General features: G+C 38.7%; 1 protein-coding gene across 2 annotated transcripts in view; it reads right to left on the bottom strand.

Moving 5' to 3' along the window:
* The window catches only part of PPP3CA (protein phosphatase 3 catalytic subunit alpha), a 195,960-nt gene that overhangs the window by 9,710 nt on the left and 169,095 nt on the right, over nucleotides 1-17,155 (bottom strand). For both annotated transcript variants that reach the window (XM_032185920.1, XM_032185922.1), the window contains exons 9-11: nucleotides 11,819-11,944; nucleotides 9,186-9,260; nucleotides 434-518 (exon numbers count right to left, since the gene is read on the bottom strand). In XM_032185920.1, coding sequence (XP_032041811.1) covers nucleotides 434-518; nucleotides 9,186-9,260; nucleotides 11,819-11,944 — 286 coding nt within the window. The remainder of the gene's footprint in view (nucleotides 1-433; nucleotides 519-9,185; nucleotides 9,261-11,818; nucleotides 11,945-17,155) is intronic.

Below are 17,155 nucleotides of genomic sequence, written 5' to 3'. Positions count from 1 at the left end.
TTTCCCAGATTTTTAGTTAAATGACCCTAATGCTTTCATATTTAATCATCTGTACTCATGGCTGTAGCAATAACTATAGGTGACAGTGGTTCAGTTGGCTTCCTTTTTAATGAGATGTTATGTGGAAAATGCACTTTCCCTTCATTTAACTCTTGCTTCACAGAGGCTAAAAGAGTTAACTTGCACACCTGGACAGAAAAGGACTTTAGAAAAGGGTAACTGCAATTTTCTTTATTGATGAGGAAGATTTTTCAGAGCCATAATAAACAGCAGCACTGTCTAAATAAATCAGTCTTTAGAAGGTTCCAGCAAAGCTCAGTTGGGTGGTAGATTAAAATATTAAGTTTGCTGTTCGATGAACAGTAGAGAGCTCTAAGTAATCATTAAAAGCTGTCCTTTTACAGAAAATAAAACAAACAAAAAATAAACTTACCTTAGCACTGAGAAAACTCTAGCCATTTTTCCTATTGCTCTTATCTTGTTCCTTATAACCTCCTTTCGAGCAGCAGCTGTTGCTCCTACGGAAAATACATTAAAAATAGTTAGAGACTTGTAAATAATACATCACTGCTCTGAACTCTAAGTAAAAGAAACATCATTTTTATACTTCAGTTTGCCAAACTAAGCCATATCTGATAAAATATTTTTTTATCACTTACAGCTCAAGACTAATCACTTCTGAACAATCTAGTTATTAGCATCTTTAGAGTTGCGATCCTTTTTCTGCTACAAATTAAACCAGCATATTTTTCATCAATATATTCTGATTTTCCATTTAAAAAATATTTTCAGAGATCAAACTCTTTTGAAAACAAGTTACTTTGAAAATTGTCAAAATGTCAAAAGATATTCGACATGAACAGTGTTCAAACCAGAAAGTTAAAAAAAATGGGATTTTAAAAACTATTTCTTGAACCTGCAATTTTAAGTGAAAAATAATCATGTTTTGTTTAATTTTCTACAAAAGGGATCGGGGTACATTTAAGGCCAAGAGGATCCTAACACGTCTTTCACATCCCTAGCTGAAAAGCTTTTAAAAGGTTATGAAGCCTAAAAGAAAGAGTCCTGAAAACCAGCATGATAACGTAAGGATAGTGTTGGCTGGTAGTAACTGGCAGATTTCTTTAGATAAAACTTTCTTCTCATCATGCTATAGCCTGCTCAAACTTACAATTACTCTCAAATTTATGAACTCACAAAATACATTGCCTTAAAAACATCATACGCTGTAACAGTGACTGTAGTTCAGCTGATTTTGCATGTGTAATTGCTACCAAGAATATTATATACGTATAAAAGAAGAAAACCACCTTAATGGGGAAAACCTATAATTGTAGAACTAAGTTATCAGAACTAGTCATTTCTTTTAACAAGGAAAAGTAAAACACTCCGCAAGAAAATGCCACAGTATAGTAAGTAAACAGCTTCACTTAATTATCAAACCCATAACCACGTACACCCAAAAGTTCTCCCCAAAGCATTCTGAACAAAAGGTGACCTCGGCTCATATAGATGCTGTCTGACAACTACTGCCTCTGAGGTTCAAGAATGTGACTAGAAAAATACCCCACCAAGATACTGCTTCCTTCTTTGCTGTGCCAGAATTCAAGGGCAAAATGAGAATTCCTATCTTCAGTTCCTAGGCAAGCCCTCCATTTCATTGAGCAGAATCCATTGTAGAAAGAGCCAAAAATCAGGGAGCCAGAGCAGCAGAGATGTGCTGCAGAGCATCAAGGTGCTGCTGAGTGCCAGTGATGGACAGAGTAGGTGAAAAGCAGCAGAAAACATGGGGCCTTGCCATGCAGGCCTTCTTTCACTGTATTTAAAACACGAAGTGACCTCAGCCAGAAGGGGTCGGAAGGAAACACGGGCTCCAGCCATTCGGCAGAGCGCAGGAGAGGTCGGATAGTGCAATGCAGGAGATTTGTTGGGCACTTCTCAGGGCCAACTGCGAGATAATACTCATCGCTGTGGTTTTCTCCGCACGTCTCTGCTGATGGCGGCCCCATGGTTCCACTATCAAGTGCTGTTACCTGCCCTGCTGCAAATCTCTCAATTACAATTACACTCCTAACAGCTCGAGACAACTCCTGGAAACACAAGGATTGCTTACTGCTATTTACCAGCTGACTAGGTGGTCTGGCTGATACTCTGGCGTTTTAGAAGAGGTGAAAAGGATGTACCTTTTTTTTTTTTTTTTTTCCTCCTGTGCTTGGATTTCAAAACAAATAATAATCCTTTGCAAAACTTTCAGAACTGAAAATAACTCAAACTCCAGAGCTGTTCAAAAGCAGGCTAAATAACCTGAAGAACAAATATCACAGGTAACAACACAATATCTCAGGATGAATCACACTACAACTCTTAATATCACGGTGGAGAGCAGGTTCAACCCCTTAGCAGAGCAAGGGGTATTTTATAAGATGGGAGCTTGATAGATGCACAGAGAATTGTGCAGACCTCTTTGTACAGTTGCACATCCCCACCCAGCCTGCATACAAATGGGGACACACGAACTACCTTGCGTTTACTCACAGCTACCACCATCTGCACGCTGAAGTGCTTGTTACTCTAAGCTTACACACTGGTGTATCTTCCTCCACGTGTCAAGGAGCACAAACTAGCTGTCTTATAATCATGCATGTTACTCTTGCCTTTCCATCTCTTGGGGCGGCCATTAAATGTGTTATTTCCAGACATTTCCAACTGTTGTTATAACCTGCCTGAATTAAGAGTCCATTTCTCGAAGTTTAAAATGAAAGAAACTATGCCTGGAACAATGTCTTTCAAATAGAAGGCTAGTTTAGGGCATAAATGCCTCATTCTAGGTGATAAAGAGTGGGAGAAAGGGCTGTAATTCAGCTGAAACTGAATTATATCTAAATGCATTAGTAAGAGCTTAATGAAAAATTTAAACAGCAACAGGTTCATCAGGAAATAGAGGGGATACATTCCTACCTCAGTTTCTAGAACCTCATGAGGCCACTGAAACCACAAGGTACATATGACAAGGTTTTCATGTTTTCATCCTTTTTTTCCCCCCATGAAAGCATTAAAACACAATTTGTACTTTCTTTTGGGTCTCACTACTCCTTTATTACAAGCCCACACTGTTCTAATTAATCCTATAAGTACTTTTGACCTTTTTCCAACCAGTGTTTAATTTCCAGAAGAGCTGAGAACTGGAAACCAGGAATATAATTTATTACCGAAGTAAAATACAATGCTCTACCCACAAATGAAAAATAAGAAATAAAACCACCCTCAATCATAAAACAGAACAGGCTCAGAACAGCTATTTTTTTTCTCATCAATACATACACTTTACTAAAAGACACACTAAAAATTTCTGTCTCTATTGAATTCCCTAATTTATAACAGATCTGTGAAAATGACTTATTTTTAATGTTCACTGCTCAATTATTGGTAATGATTTTATTTATCCTTATTTTTTAAAAAAAACTTTATTTGCTAAATAATGCACCTACTATTGCCGCATGACATTGCCCTGCTAGTTTTGACTCAATGCTGCTAACCTGATAATATCTGGATTCCCTAATCATTTATACATAAAACTTAGACTCATGGTTCAAGTGCGTCTACTCTGTTTTCATCTTCTGAAATTCACCATTATGGAAAATCTTTATGAATTACTTCAGCTACACTTAAACATATGCTTATATGAAAGTAAATAGGTCATACCTTGAGAACTGACTATGGGTAAAATGGTTAATTTTCATGTTGGCAAACGTTGTCTAATATCCCCATACATACTTTTAAAAATAAACTATTCTTTCAATACCTTAAACCCTATTTGCATGAAGAGAACTAAAACAAACAAACCAAAAAAGCAATATGAACACAACCAAGGTTAAAACTGAACAAATATGGGGGGATGTAGAATAAAGGCTTTGAACCTTACTTCAGAAATTTAACAAGTTCTATTGGAGCTCAGATTTGTAGCATCTAAGTAAGTATTTTGCAAACTGGATATGTAGGAGTTAGGTAAAATTTAACTTAGACCTTCATATTAAGAAGTAAAACAATGAAAAATGACGGTAAACTCTGAAGATCGTGTGAGAGGTAGGATTGAATGGATAGAAAATACTGATTAAAAAACAACAAAAATAAATCTCTCAATGATATCCTAATATATTATGTATGATCTAATTAAGCATTACGAAAATGATATGAAAGCAAATTAATTAAACTTAAGCCTTCCAATTTAATACCTTTCTTCTGTGCATAAATGGGATCTTCTTATGAATTCCAAAGGGGGGGGAAAGAAAAAGATCAGTGATGTTTGCAGAATGAAAACAAAAAATAATAAAGAACATTTGACAACATCAATGGAAACGCAATGTTTAAGTAAAGTCTGAAAAACAGAAAAAAAACAAATTAGGCAGGGAACATCCAAAAGGAAAGAAACAGATTGAGAACTATGGGGGAAAGAAAAAAGAAAAAGAAAAAAAGAAAAAAACAACTGTTTTCAGGTTAAAGACTTGTTAGTAGATTTGTAGGACACTAACATGCAGGCAGATCAGCAGGTAAGCTTAGCCTTGGTGCTATGATCTCTTGAATTTTCTTCTACATTATTGCAGCTGCTTTGATAAGGCTCAATCACTTCTCAGAAACAGCAGATACTAGAAAGATCTCCATCCTTCATCCCACACCTGATTTGGGGGTGTGCCTGCCTGGTACCCATGCATTTGCCAGAATCATCCAGCAGCTTACAGTTAGCAAATCCAAGCGGCTACAAGGCACTGCATTTTAAAATCAGCTAGTTTTGAGAGCAAGATGAGAGCAACCCTCAGAGCCCGGGCACAATTGCACCATAAGAACTGTTTTGGGGACATAGGTTGTCTAGTGCATGCTACTAGGCTGGTTCAAACGCAGAGCACACCGATGTGCTGTACTGGCTCTTGTGAAAAAGGTTTTGGGTATGGAACAACTAGACCCCACCAGGAAAAAGTAAAAATGCCATTAAAATGCACTTCTGCTACTAATTCACAAAGGGGAGGTACGCATTGCTGCCCAACGTTGCTGCTTTGCAGGAAGAACAAGAGTAAAACTGTAAAAAACAACCTCCCTGTCTTTCCTAGTTAAAAATTAACTTATTCATAAGATATGTCTGTCCTGTCTGCCTAGCTAGCATCACGAACGCTCTGATCAAGGCACTGGTAAGTGACCGTGACCTAAAGACAAAGGCTTGGCTTTGACTTGATCAGTCTCCGTGTCAGCTGCTGCAGAGCTTTCCTGGGTGTAGTGCATTGCACTGAAGACCTGTGGCAAATCCCACGTGCTGCTGCTCACAGCGGAACCGGGCTACGATCAACAGCACACGTCTGACGTGGTAATTCGGTGTAGTCTCAGACTGCAGCACTTCGCTGCGGGAGCCGTGTTCCAGCCGAGGAATAAACGCTGCACCTAGCGCTATGCCAGCAGCTCTTTCCACAAGAAGGCTGCGAGCTACAATGGTAAAGGCAATACCTAAATTACCTGCGTTAATTTCTAAGTGCCTTTATGCCAAATCATGATAGCGATGCATACAAAGCCAGGAGAGCGTTTGTGTCAAGTTGGCTATTACATTATTGCACACTTTTAATTAGCAGCTTCGTTTTCCAATCAAATGCAGGAGGCCAGAAATGTTACTAATTAAAATAATCCAGGATTCTGACTGCATGCTGGCTGGGTACAAGTATTTGTAGCTCCTGTTGCTAAGCAATACGTTTGATGCACAAACCACTAGCTAACGTTCACCTAGGACATTTTTTACTGGATCCGATTATGTTGCAACCACCGTAGTGAACAGGAAAGAAAACGTACAATAAGAGGAAGCTATGAGAGATGAGAAAAACTTAACATACCATAACCTCTCATTTTTAAAGCAAGTGAAACCAAAAGGCCAATGCAGGCCACCAGGGAGATACGGTGTAAAGGGCACTGCAATCACTATTTAGGTTCTCTACTACCAGGCATACAGAAAAAACATCTCTAACAAATTGATCATATCCCCAGGATATATCTCCTTCAGCAAAAAAGAAAAAAAAAAAGGGGGGGAAAAGACAGGAATACATGCTGTTGGGCATCCTGCTCATGGCTAGATGCAACATGCATGACTTGGAACAAAAAGATATATTAAAAAAAAAAAAAAAAAGGCTCACAAACACCATGCAGTGAGGTCAGGCAGTACTGATGGGGCTTTGTTTTGAAAGGGAAAGGGAGTGAGAGGGGAAGACAGAGGGCAAGGAAGTGTAAGAGAAGGTAACAAATGAATGATCAGTGCAAACCATAGCGATGGATCATTCTCACTACATGTGGGAACCCGGGTCAGGGCATGTTCAAACTGCAAGGAGAGAAAGGAAATCAGCAGCGAGCCCTGAAAGCTACAGGTGATGCAAAAATACTCATTGATTTTAAAGAACCATCAAACAAAATGCGTCTGCTGTCGCAGGTATCAGGCATTTCCTTCTACAGGAAAGACTGCTAAAGAAAACCGTCAGTGGTGAGCAGGACTGTGCTGCTGCAGTCCTCCGAGGAAGCTGGACAGAAATTGTGAAAAAACAGTGGAAACGTTGAACCACTACAAGCCTGTCAACACACCGCCCTCACAGGAACAGTTTTAAACCCATAATCTTTCCAGTTTGCTTCACCAAGAACACAAAGAAAACACCTTGTACTTTCTCCCCCTAAAAGGGGATGCTCTAAGAATAAATAAATAAATAAAAATTAAAAAAAAAAAAAAAAAAGGAGGAAACAACTACCTCTGAGAGAAAGATCATTTTCCTTTGCTGTACAGAAAATAAATCAGAATGCACCAGGAAGTCATTACAGGTATCAGCCCCTACTTAAATTTAAATCAACTCTCAAATTTCCTTTTATGCCCGAATCCTTCGGTCTCTCCCATGTGTACAGTCCCCACGGGCCCAGTGCTCCCAGTGGGCTGGAGGAACAAGAGTACAGGCTCTGCAAGCTGCAGCACCGCTGCCCAGATTTCCCTTCAGAGCTGTGAGGGGATTATCTGGGGAAACAGACACGAATGGACACCAACTGCGGTTTTAGCTGCACATCCTGAAGAGGAAGACACTGCTAATGTCTTTCTTAAAATGATGTTTTACACAGAAAGCATTCATACCAAAAAATCTCAAAGTAGATTTAGACAACGGTATTAGCTTTACAGTACTGGGAAGGGTTTAATTATTCCTCATCTAGAAATTTTAACGCTGCTGGATATAATTATGCAGTACACACACACACGCAAGCCAAGGGGATTTCAGCCTGCGTTCCTGCTTAGGCACCTGTAATGCTGCAAACGCCACGCCTGGAAGCGTGCCATGGCAAAACTCCCTGGGAGACAGCTGCTGCTCGCTCCTCACAGCGAGGAAAATACGCAGGGAACACAGAGCCCTCCTGCAGCTGGGGAGGGCTCCTCTCATCCTCACTGAGGAATTATCCACCACGAGAGCATCTGTCCTGGAAGACTCCCTAATATGCCTCTTCGTTTGTGGCCATGAGGTTGAAAACCTGCTAGAAACCTAGGCATAGGAACGACGAGGCAGTAACATTTCAGAAAAGGACTGCAGCCACTGGCCTACCTGTGCTCTGTTTAGTGTCAAAGGACGTTTATAGTACAACTTTGAGAGAAAAGATTAGGCCAATGCTGAACTGATTTAAAAATCCTTCCCATAAAACCTTTGCTTTGGCAACGAATTCAGTGAAATTTCAGCCCGTGCTTAAGTGCTTTCTGGAGCCAAGGATTTGAAGCACGTGGTTTGCCTGCTACTGTATTTAATTTGACACAGTTTTTACTCATTGTATGCCTCTGTGCTGTTTCACACACTGCTTTAATTACACAGTAGCTACTTATTTAAATTTCATGAGAAAAAAAATCAGGCACAATATTCAAACAGGTGTTTTCTTCTTTGCACTGATTACTGGTTTCAGTAAATCCAGTCTTTGTCCCAAGTCCTGCAAGATAATTGTTCACGTCCACACTGTGGCGGCTGCAGAACAGGGGAATCCAATTGGCTTTTCAGAGTAAATGCAAAGTGCTATAATCCGTATCCTTCTTTCCCATCATAAAGGAAACATGTCAAAATCCATGATTTAACTTCCTCTTCCAAAGATTAAGAATAAAGGCTCTGAGAGAGAACTTTAATTATTAATTATGGTTTCATTAAATATTTGTCTTACTTGATAGCTCTTCATTCTCCCCATTCTGTCATTCTACCTACAGACATCATGAGGATATTTCTAGTGGTTGCTTGGTAGTCCTACTTTTCCATATGAAAACCTAAATAAATTCCTGTTCTCTAGATTTTTATTTTTGTTTTTTTTTTTTTTTAAATATTGAAAGCATCCATAGTAAGAACAGCAGCGATGCATGGGATTTTTTTCAGCTTTGCTCAATTGAAAAGGAATATTCTGGAGAGCTGCAATTTTCTGTTAAGCTGTGCAAGAGTAAGTAATGGCTAATGAAATAAATTCACTTCCAAGAAATTCCAAATTGCAAGATATAAAGTGTCCTTTACCATCAAACCAACAGGAACATGGCAACTTATCATCATATAAATCCCAGCCCGTGATAACAGAAGTGAACATTCCTTTCTTCGTAGCAGAAATGTCAGGTCAGAACATTCTCTGCGTCTGTACAGGTTGATTTTTATTGATTAAATTGATTCTTAAAGCCTTTTAAATACACAAGTGCATTAAAAGTTGTGACGAACAACATATTTCAAGTACAATTCTTCCAAAGTTACAGCATCTACATTTTGGAATGAGCTCTGCAAGAAGCTGATTTTATCGTAAAAAGATAATTTCATCGATATGATACTTTCTGTAGGAATTGCTGGTGTATTATGCATAAAATCAACGCTGTATCCCCTCATGACATCACAACTGAGATTTCATGGAGGGGAAATTTTTATTTTATTTTTACAAATCAAAACCGAAGGAGTGAGACCAAGGAAAGATTCGTACTTTTAGCTAGGGTTAGAACAGGGCAAGATTTCCATTAATTCTTTCCAACACATGCAGTAAGCAAATCCATTGGAGTCTAGCATAACAGTTGCTTTCAGCAGCACAGAACTTAAATGGGACCCAGAAAATTATCCCAGAGTTAGTAAATAAACCTTTTAAAGTAGTTTCAAGGCAAACAATCTCAACCAAGGGCAGGAGGCTCTTACCATCAAAACCATCTTCCTCTGTCCCTAATTCATCATCTGAGCAGATGTTCAGCACATTTACCAGCATCTCTGTCACTGAAATGGAAAACAAAATGCAAGATGTTGATGTCAGGCTTCCCTGGTCAGTCAGAGAGCAAACTCTAGCTGTAGTAATGTTAAAGAAAATTCAGTACACAAATGGCACTTGCTTCTTAAACATGGACCTTATTTTATGCATGCAGTAATATAAGCATGAACTGTCTTGTGTAGTTTTTAAAAGGGCAGTCTGTATAATTTTACATAGAAATTGTTCCAAATATATCAATCACTGCAGCAAATGATTCTTTTTTCTAAACAAGTGTTTACAATCTCTCTTTTTGCAACTGCCAAGTACCTAACTTTTGTTTTCTCCCCCTCTGCCAATTTTTGATTTTCAGTCACGTTAGAATTGACTGCTCTTCTCTTGCTGCTACATTGCAGTAGGATTTGAATTCCCTGCATAGCAAATGGAATATCAATCCAAATCAAAAAGTCACAGCAAGAAAGATGACCAGAAGCTTTCATTTCTACAGAAGTTTTAGACACTGTAGTTTTAGTTCAAAAAATATTAAAGGTTTTGAGATATCTATAAAGGGACAGCATGCCTAGAAATCTAGGACAAATGGCACCGATACAAATGTCATTATTGGTAAATTCAGAATATGTTCAGCTTGCTTACTTTGCAACTCGGGCATGCAAAGGTCAGCATCAGGCTACCCCTAACCCCAGTCCATTTGGAAATGGCAAGAGTGTGACACTAACCAGAGAGCACACAGAGTGAGAACAGCAGGGGAAAAAAAAAATCACTACCAAATAAATGGAATTCAGAGATCAAAAGCCAAAGTTATGAGGTAAAATGTGAAATCATTAGCAGATCGATAACAACTGCACTAGATCTACATGTAGTAAGCACCATTAAAACTGTTACCTGGCATGTGTAGACTTGCACTAGCTACACAGGCTCAAAAGTGTTTGTTAAAATTCTCTTCTGTGACACCTATGATGTTTGAAACATTAGAAGGGCAGGGCAAAGCCATATTTTCCTAAATTAGTGCAAGATTTTAACATTTTCCTTTGACAGTATTAGTGGAAAGACTTTCGACACTAACATTGACCAGTGTTACTAACTGCCTTCTACCTTGGTTGGCCTTTGAGGAATAAAAAAAAATCTATAAAAGAAAAATAAAATGCTGTGTTGAATGTTGACTCTTACGGCCAGTGAGTTTTGTTTTGCAGAAAAAGGGAGAACACTAATTTTACCTCCTCTTTCCCTTCTTGGGGCTTCAGAGTTTCCAAGCAAATGGTAAGAAAGTCCACTAAGACAGGATAAAAAACAAAAAAAAGACCAAGGAGGAGTGTTCATGGCCTTGGGATCTCGCTGAGTCTTGACTATCCATTCTGCAGCCTCACCTGAGGAGGCCACCTATGGCAAATGACCTTACAGAGCACCTTACAGAACTGCATTGTGTCTGGAGAAGAGGCTTGTCCTATGAACAGGGCCTGACTGAATTTATGGCCGAGCGAAATGAAAGCGTTTTATCTGCCTCACAAGTCTGCAACATGCATCAGCATGGATTATGTAATGTCTCCATTAGTGGAAACAGCTGTCTCTTCTCTGTTAATCCCCGCTTTATTGTCTATCTGTTCTGTTCACAGAGGCCTCAGGCACGTCACCAGCAGCTTTCCTGGTACAAAAGAGTAGCTACAAACAAAGCTGGTCATGACTGCAGGTAAGAGCCATAGCTGGCTGTACTTCCAGTTGCTTATTAAGAGAGAACTGTTTTTCCAAGCAGCTTTTATGAGTTTATTATAGTTCTCTGGCAGTAATTGCTGTTGCAGCAACGTACTAAAATGGATGGATCAAAGCAAGTCTCATCTCAGGCCCCGAATAAAATGACTCGGGGTTTAAGCAGTTTGCACTATGTATTCATTTAATATGTTAGACTAAAGTCTTTTTCATGCCTTTTATGTGCTTGCCATTCATAGCATGAAGTTGTCTTCAGGCAAGATCAGGAGCATCATGTTTCAATAAAACATCAACTATGTTTTAGGGCGAGTCTTCTGAGGCACCATGCACTCTGGGTGGAGACAGGGCTGAGAAGCAGATTTTCCTTCCAGACATCCCTCTGCTCTCAAGGAAAAGTAAACCAGAGCGGGTCTTAGCATCACCAGCTCTGTATTTACTGATGAAAAAGCAACCCATCATCATCTTATCGAGACAGGTCAGCGAGCTAAGGCTGTAACCATGATGTAGTGAAGTCTGATGTGCTGTCCCTCAAGCAGTGAACAACATCCATGGGAATTCCCCAAAGCTTATAAAGTAACAAGCAGTAAGAATTTTATTCAGTGAATTCACCTCTGGCCTGCAATGCCATAAAAATCTATTTTCACTGCAGAAACAATATCATAGCCTGGAAAAAGTAGAAATCAAAAACATGACAAGTGTGATTAACCACTGGTAATTGCTTGTCCCTATGGCCTGTTTCTTCCAATTTGTCCTCAAAAGCAAATGATCTGTCTTCAAATTATTGTTGTCAGTTCAAATAAACTAGGCCACATGCACAGTGACTTGCAAACCATTCTGCAGCTTCTGTGAACACGGCAAATTTACCTACCTTTCTCACCCACAAATGGCAAGGACCAGGTAAACACATCCATGAAATTTGGAAGCCAGTACGGATGCGGGGAGCAGTTGAACTGTCTGATATTCATAACGTTGTTTTCGTATTTCAATACTGCAGCTAAAATGGGGAAAAGAAACAAAAAGAGATGTCAGCAACGTGTACGACTCACTACCAGACCAGTAGCGCTGGTAGTGTTCAGTCTTCTAGCTGCAAGACGGGCTTTCAACCACTTGACCCAGCAGCAGCACTTGACCACTAGTTATGATAGGATACAGCCTCAAAGAAGTCACAAGTCATTTCCAAGCCGAAAGCGGTGTTGTCAGCTTTCCCTTGTACTAATTTGCATTGTTAAGTGAATTAATAACTCTTTGAACAGACGCGAACAGCGGCTCTAGGATCTGCCACCATGAGGGAATCAGGCAGCCTTCCATACCACACTTATCTGAGCTCCTCACAACCACGCTGGAGATAATAAATGAAAATGTTTATCATTCAGATTTTGAATGCTGCTCTTTCAGTGAACATTTTCCACATGTCTCATTCATTGTTAATGTACAACACATGATACTTTCTTCTCACATTATTTAAGCTATATGCACATGAGACTGTGTCCCCTATAGTACAAACACATAATAATATGGATTTTAAATGCTACAAGACAAATCCTTGTCTTGTCAACAGAAAAAGGAAAAAAAAAAAAAAAAAGACTACACCTATTAATGGGCAGAAATAGAGGTATTTGTGCCATAGCTACATATAAGCTTTTTAAAGCACCTTGTCAAGTTCAGTGCTTACTCGTGATAATGGACTTCAGGTTCATACCTGAAACAGGACCTGATTGACCTTAAGTTGCCTATCCAATACTCAGAACAAAGTAAAAACAAAGTGTCACAAAGGACACGAGTAAAAAAACAGCTAATTGTTTCCAGAAGAGACCACGCGGTACCCAGGCCCAGTGCAGCTGAAAGTCTGATGCAGGAGGAAAGTGCTTGGGTATTATTAATACAGCCAAGAGTGCAAGCAGGAGAGAGAGAGGGGAAATATCAATTTGGCTAGAAAAGGGTAAAGTAATAACAATGAAAAAGCAACATATGACATAAAATGAAGTCTACAGTAAACCTAGATAACTGCCCTTATCAAAGCTCGTTTTCTGAAGCATAAAGTTTGCCCAACATTATGCTAATACCATGTTCCACAGCATTTCTAGACTTCTGTGCACTTTGAAATTATTATTATTATTTTTTAATAGCTGTAATTATCAGGTTGCTGCAGATGACTAAAATTTCAGGTCATTTATTGAGACCACCTGGAAGAGCACAGAATGGGGATGGGTGCAACAGGTGTTTGGATCACCGGTCTGTTTGTTGGCTTTACAAGGATATATTGAGGGAGAGCTTTCAATAATATGGGGTTTCAATAAAAATCACCGAGCGCTGGATTTCTGTTGTTTGCTTTATGGGCTATCTGCCCCCACATGGGAAAGAGTAAAGCAGTAAGTCTTATCCTTTCCTTCTCCACTCCTTCAAAATTTTTATTTTTTTTGTCTTCTCACAAAAACCTTGATAACCTTCTTGTAAAATCTTAATAATGCAGTTGAAGACTCAACCCGGTAACGGCATCTCTAACATAATTAGCGTATAATTTAATTTACAGATTGTGCTTTTTAAAAGTCAGTAGTTTCTAGAATTATGCACATGTTCTGTATGGATGTGAACAGAGCCATTTATGAACAGAAAATATTTCTTCGCTCATGGAGAGAAAGGTAATTTTGAGACGACCATCTAAAACCAAAAGGGACTCGTAACTATCTCCAACACAAATAAAAGTTCCTAAATAATATAGGTACAGGACTGCAGACAAGATTTTTGATCAACATGGGGCTAAGTCAATACATCTGAAGGTTACATCCACTGTAAAAGGTGCTAGTGCCTTACATTTTTATTACTGGAAAAAAAGAAGTGGGTTTTCAGTTTAAAAGATGGCTCAATGGACTTAAAATCAAGTTTGCTGGTCAATGCACTACTAGAATCTACATATAGCTGTGAACATAACATAATTCCCATTCAGGTGCTTACCCTGACATAAAAATTACTTCACTGTGTTCTGCTAATGACCTGATCACGTCACAATCCTGGTTCTGTAGCTGTCATCAAATACTGGTTATGCTGAAGACAACTTGCTGCATGTGTTGGACAACACATATGTAACTTTATGTAAATAGGCTTTGATTTGCCTTTTGAAGCTCTGAATTAAGCCATCCAAATGAAAACTAGGAACCTGTGACCCTGGGAACAATCCTCCTTGGCTTTACTCAAAGAAAAATGACTCAAAGAAGGAGCACGCATGATAACACCATCATAAACGAAACAGCAAGAATCAAAAGTATGTCAGAAACATACCACATCAAAGATACAGATTAGAAGATATAGCATGCCTTGTTTTCCCCTTTCCACCTGCCTTTGCACTTGTGCCTCACCTAGGAGGAACGTAGTTAACAACCAGTACGGGCAATGAAGTTGTATGACTGCAATATGCCAAATACTATAGGAGATGCCATGTATCACAACACTGACTGAAGGGGGTGAACAATCAATTTAATTATTCATCTCTTTCCATTGACTAAAGAGTGTTTCAATTGGACAATAAGTTTTTTTTTTTTTTTTTTTTTGTACTGCACTACATTGTCAGTTAGTGCAAAAATTCAATAGCTTGCTAAAGGTCTTCCATTTTGTGGCTGATTTGCTAACATTTACATGAACTTTTGCCAAACACCCTTCATTTAAATAAACCACATTTGACTCTTGCCCATTCAATCTCTTTTGGCAGCCATTCTGCTTTTCAGTAAAAATGGTTTAATACTGGTATTAGCAAAAATGAGAGAACTAGCATCAATGCTCTTAATATTTCCATCATTTTTTGGCTGAAATTACCTAGGGCAGATCAAAAATCATTCTCCTTCCATTACAGTGACACAATTGCATAATAAAAATAAATAGCTTGTGGCTTTATAGTAAAAATGAATCAAAACCACACAAAAAGGACTATTTAATGGATGTGAAGATTCATTTAGGAATAAAACTTCAACTTCATCATCTTAGTGAGCTGAGGTAGTTTTTTTTCCTTTCCACTATTTCAATTTATCATCAAGTTTATTTCTAAATTATGTGAAAGTTGAATAATTCAATTTTATAAGATTTTTTTTTTTTTTTTAATTAACTAGCCTCTAAAAAGGACCGATCTGTAAACAGAACAGTTGACAAAAATCAGATTAAATGGTTTTAGGGCTTTTATTTGGTTGGTTGGTTTATATTGAAGGAAGATCATTTATTTTGAGATTACTTAAAAAAAAAAAAAAAAAAACAACTTCACACCATCTTATTAATTTATCTACCTGAATGTCTTACTAAAGCAAGTTCCAACAACAGTATTTCAGAAACTTTTCCCCTCTGCAAATGACCTGTACAGGTCCTCCAACGACTTCAAGAGCCACTTGAAGGAAAATAACACTGTACAATAGAGCAGTGTAATAACAAAGAAGGACATCTTCTAAAATTACTCTACTCTTAAGAGGATAAAATAAGGTAGGTTAGATACCAGTGTCACAAACGCTTTTCTGAATTTGTAATTTTAAATCTTAATATGTATAATGTAGACAAAAAAAAATTTTATTAAGTAACTAGCATGATGCTTTGTAGTCAGAAGAAGCAAGTGTTAGCTTGGGCAAGAAAAAAATCCTTCTCTCCTATAGCAGCAGTTTCTCTGAGGTTTTCTGACCCCTTGCTTTCTTCTAGTCATAGCTCTGTTCTTTCTCTGTTGGCTCAGAAAAGGTTTGGGTGTTTCACCTCTTCTTCATTCTGAAGTCCACATTAATCCGATGCCTAAGTAGCTACAGGAGACCTCAAAGGCCCTGAAGGAGGAGGAATTGCTTGAGGATTTTATGACTACGGGCCACATGGTTGCTTGTTGAGGAGATAAAAAAGTGGAATGGGTTCCTTTGATTATGAAACTGGTAACTGAGGAAAACCCAACTCTCTCAAACAATTTCCAAGTTTAGTTGCTCGTTACCCAGTCCCTAAACTTCTCTTTCTAAAGCTGTACTCAGATGCTAGCAGACTAAGCCACCAGTAACAGTTTTATAGTCTATAATCACAAACCAGAGCAAGAACCTTATTTTATTATTCCTAAACAGCCACACACATTTTAATGTAATTTTGGTACTTGCTCTTGTAAATGAGTTTTAGAAGCCAATGTTTTGTAAAGTGAAGATGTGCAGATATCCCAAATGACATTATACCTCTTTTCCAATGCTTGTAAACTGAGATATCGGATGCTGAAATCACATTAGAATGAAATAAAGCACTAATGCAGCAGACAAGGGGCATTCGTACTGTTTAGCTTTAAGCATTTTACCTTGGTACCTATGGCTGGACATACAGGTGGTGAAAAATAGGCAGGTGAGAAGCCTCCTTCCTTCAGCTAGGAACAGAGACAGCTCTTCTAACCTTCTCAGGGTCAAATATAAGCACCTGGTGCCACCTGAGGTCCCCTGGGGGATCTCCTTGGCCTCCTTCTGTTAAAGATGAGCCTAGATCACTCATCTCATGTCAGACCTGTCAGAACTGAGTGGATGTCAGATCCTTCTGGCATCTCAAATGGCACTTTAAAAGCCTATATGCTGGGAGCTGAGTTAAGGCCTTAGGCAAAGTTAACAACATTAAACGGTATGACCTGTAGTTCAGAATTACTCAAATACATTACACAACCTGCTGCAAGTACTGCTGCATAATTGTTCAGTAATTGAAAAAATGTCCGTCAGAAGAAAACAGTTGAGCACGGTAGAAATATTAGCCTAGGATGAACTACGTGTTTTTAGGTAAACAACCTCAAAGTGATTTTCACAAACGAGTTAACTAATTTCCCCATCGTTTTTTCAGAGCACCCATCCTGCGTTTAGGAAATAAAAGCAGTGAAAGGTCTCGACTTCTTCGCGTTTAGTGAAGAACTGCAATTTCTGATGCAGTGCCAAGTTAACTCCAGCACTAGCTGCGCTCTCTCCTCCAGCAGAGTTGCCAAGTAACCACCGTGCTTTCTGCCCGAGACAGGTCGGGGAGAAGGGCTAGCAAAATGCTTAACGGAGTTTAAACACTGTCAAAGGCAAAAAAAAGAAAAGCCTTACAATGCCAAGGTAATGATGTAAATAACACAACACTGAAGCAGGGCTAATTGCAGCTGGAAAATCTTCCCTTGCAGAAATCAGAAGGCTTTTATTTTACACGTACAATTGTGTCTTCAAAAGAAATAGTGGCACAGCATTCAAGATTTTTATCA

This window comes from Aythya fuligula, chromosome 4 (genome assembly GCF_009819795.1).
Source record: "Aythya fuligula isolate bAytFul2 chromosome 4, bAytFul2.pri, whole genome shotgun sequence".
NCBI classification, from domain to species: Eukaryota; Metazoa; Chordata; class Aves; order Anseriformes; family Anatidae; genus Aythya; species Aythya fuligula.
Note: the sequence above shows the minus strand (reverse complement) of the source record. Positions and strands in the feature narration are given on the sequence as shown.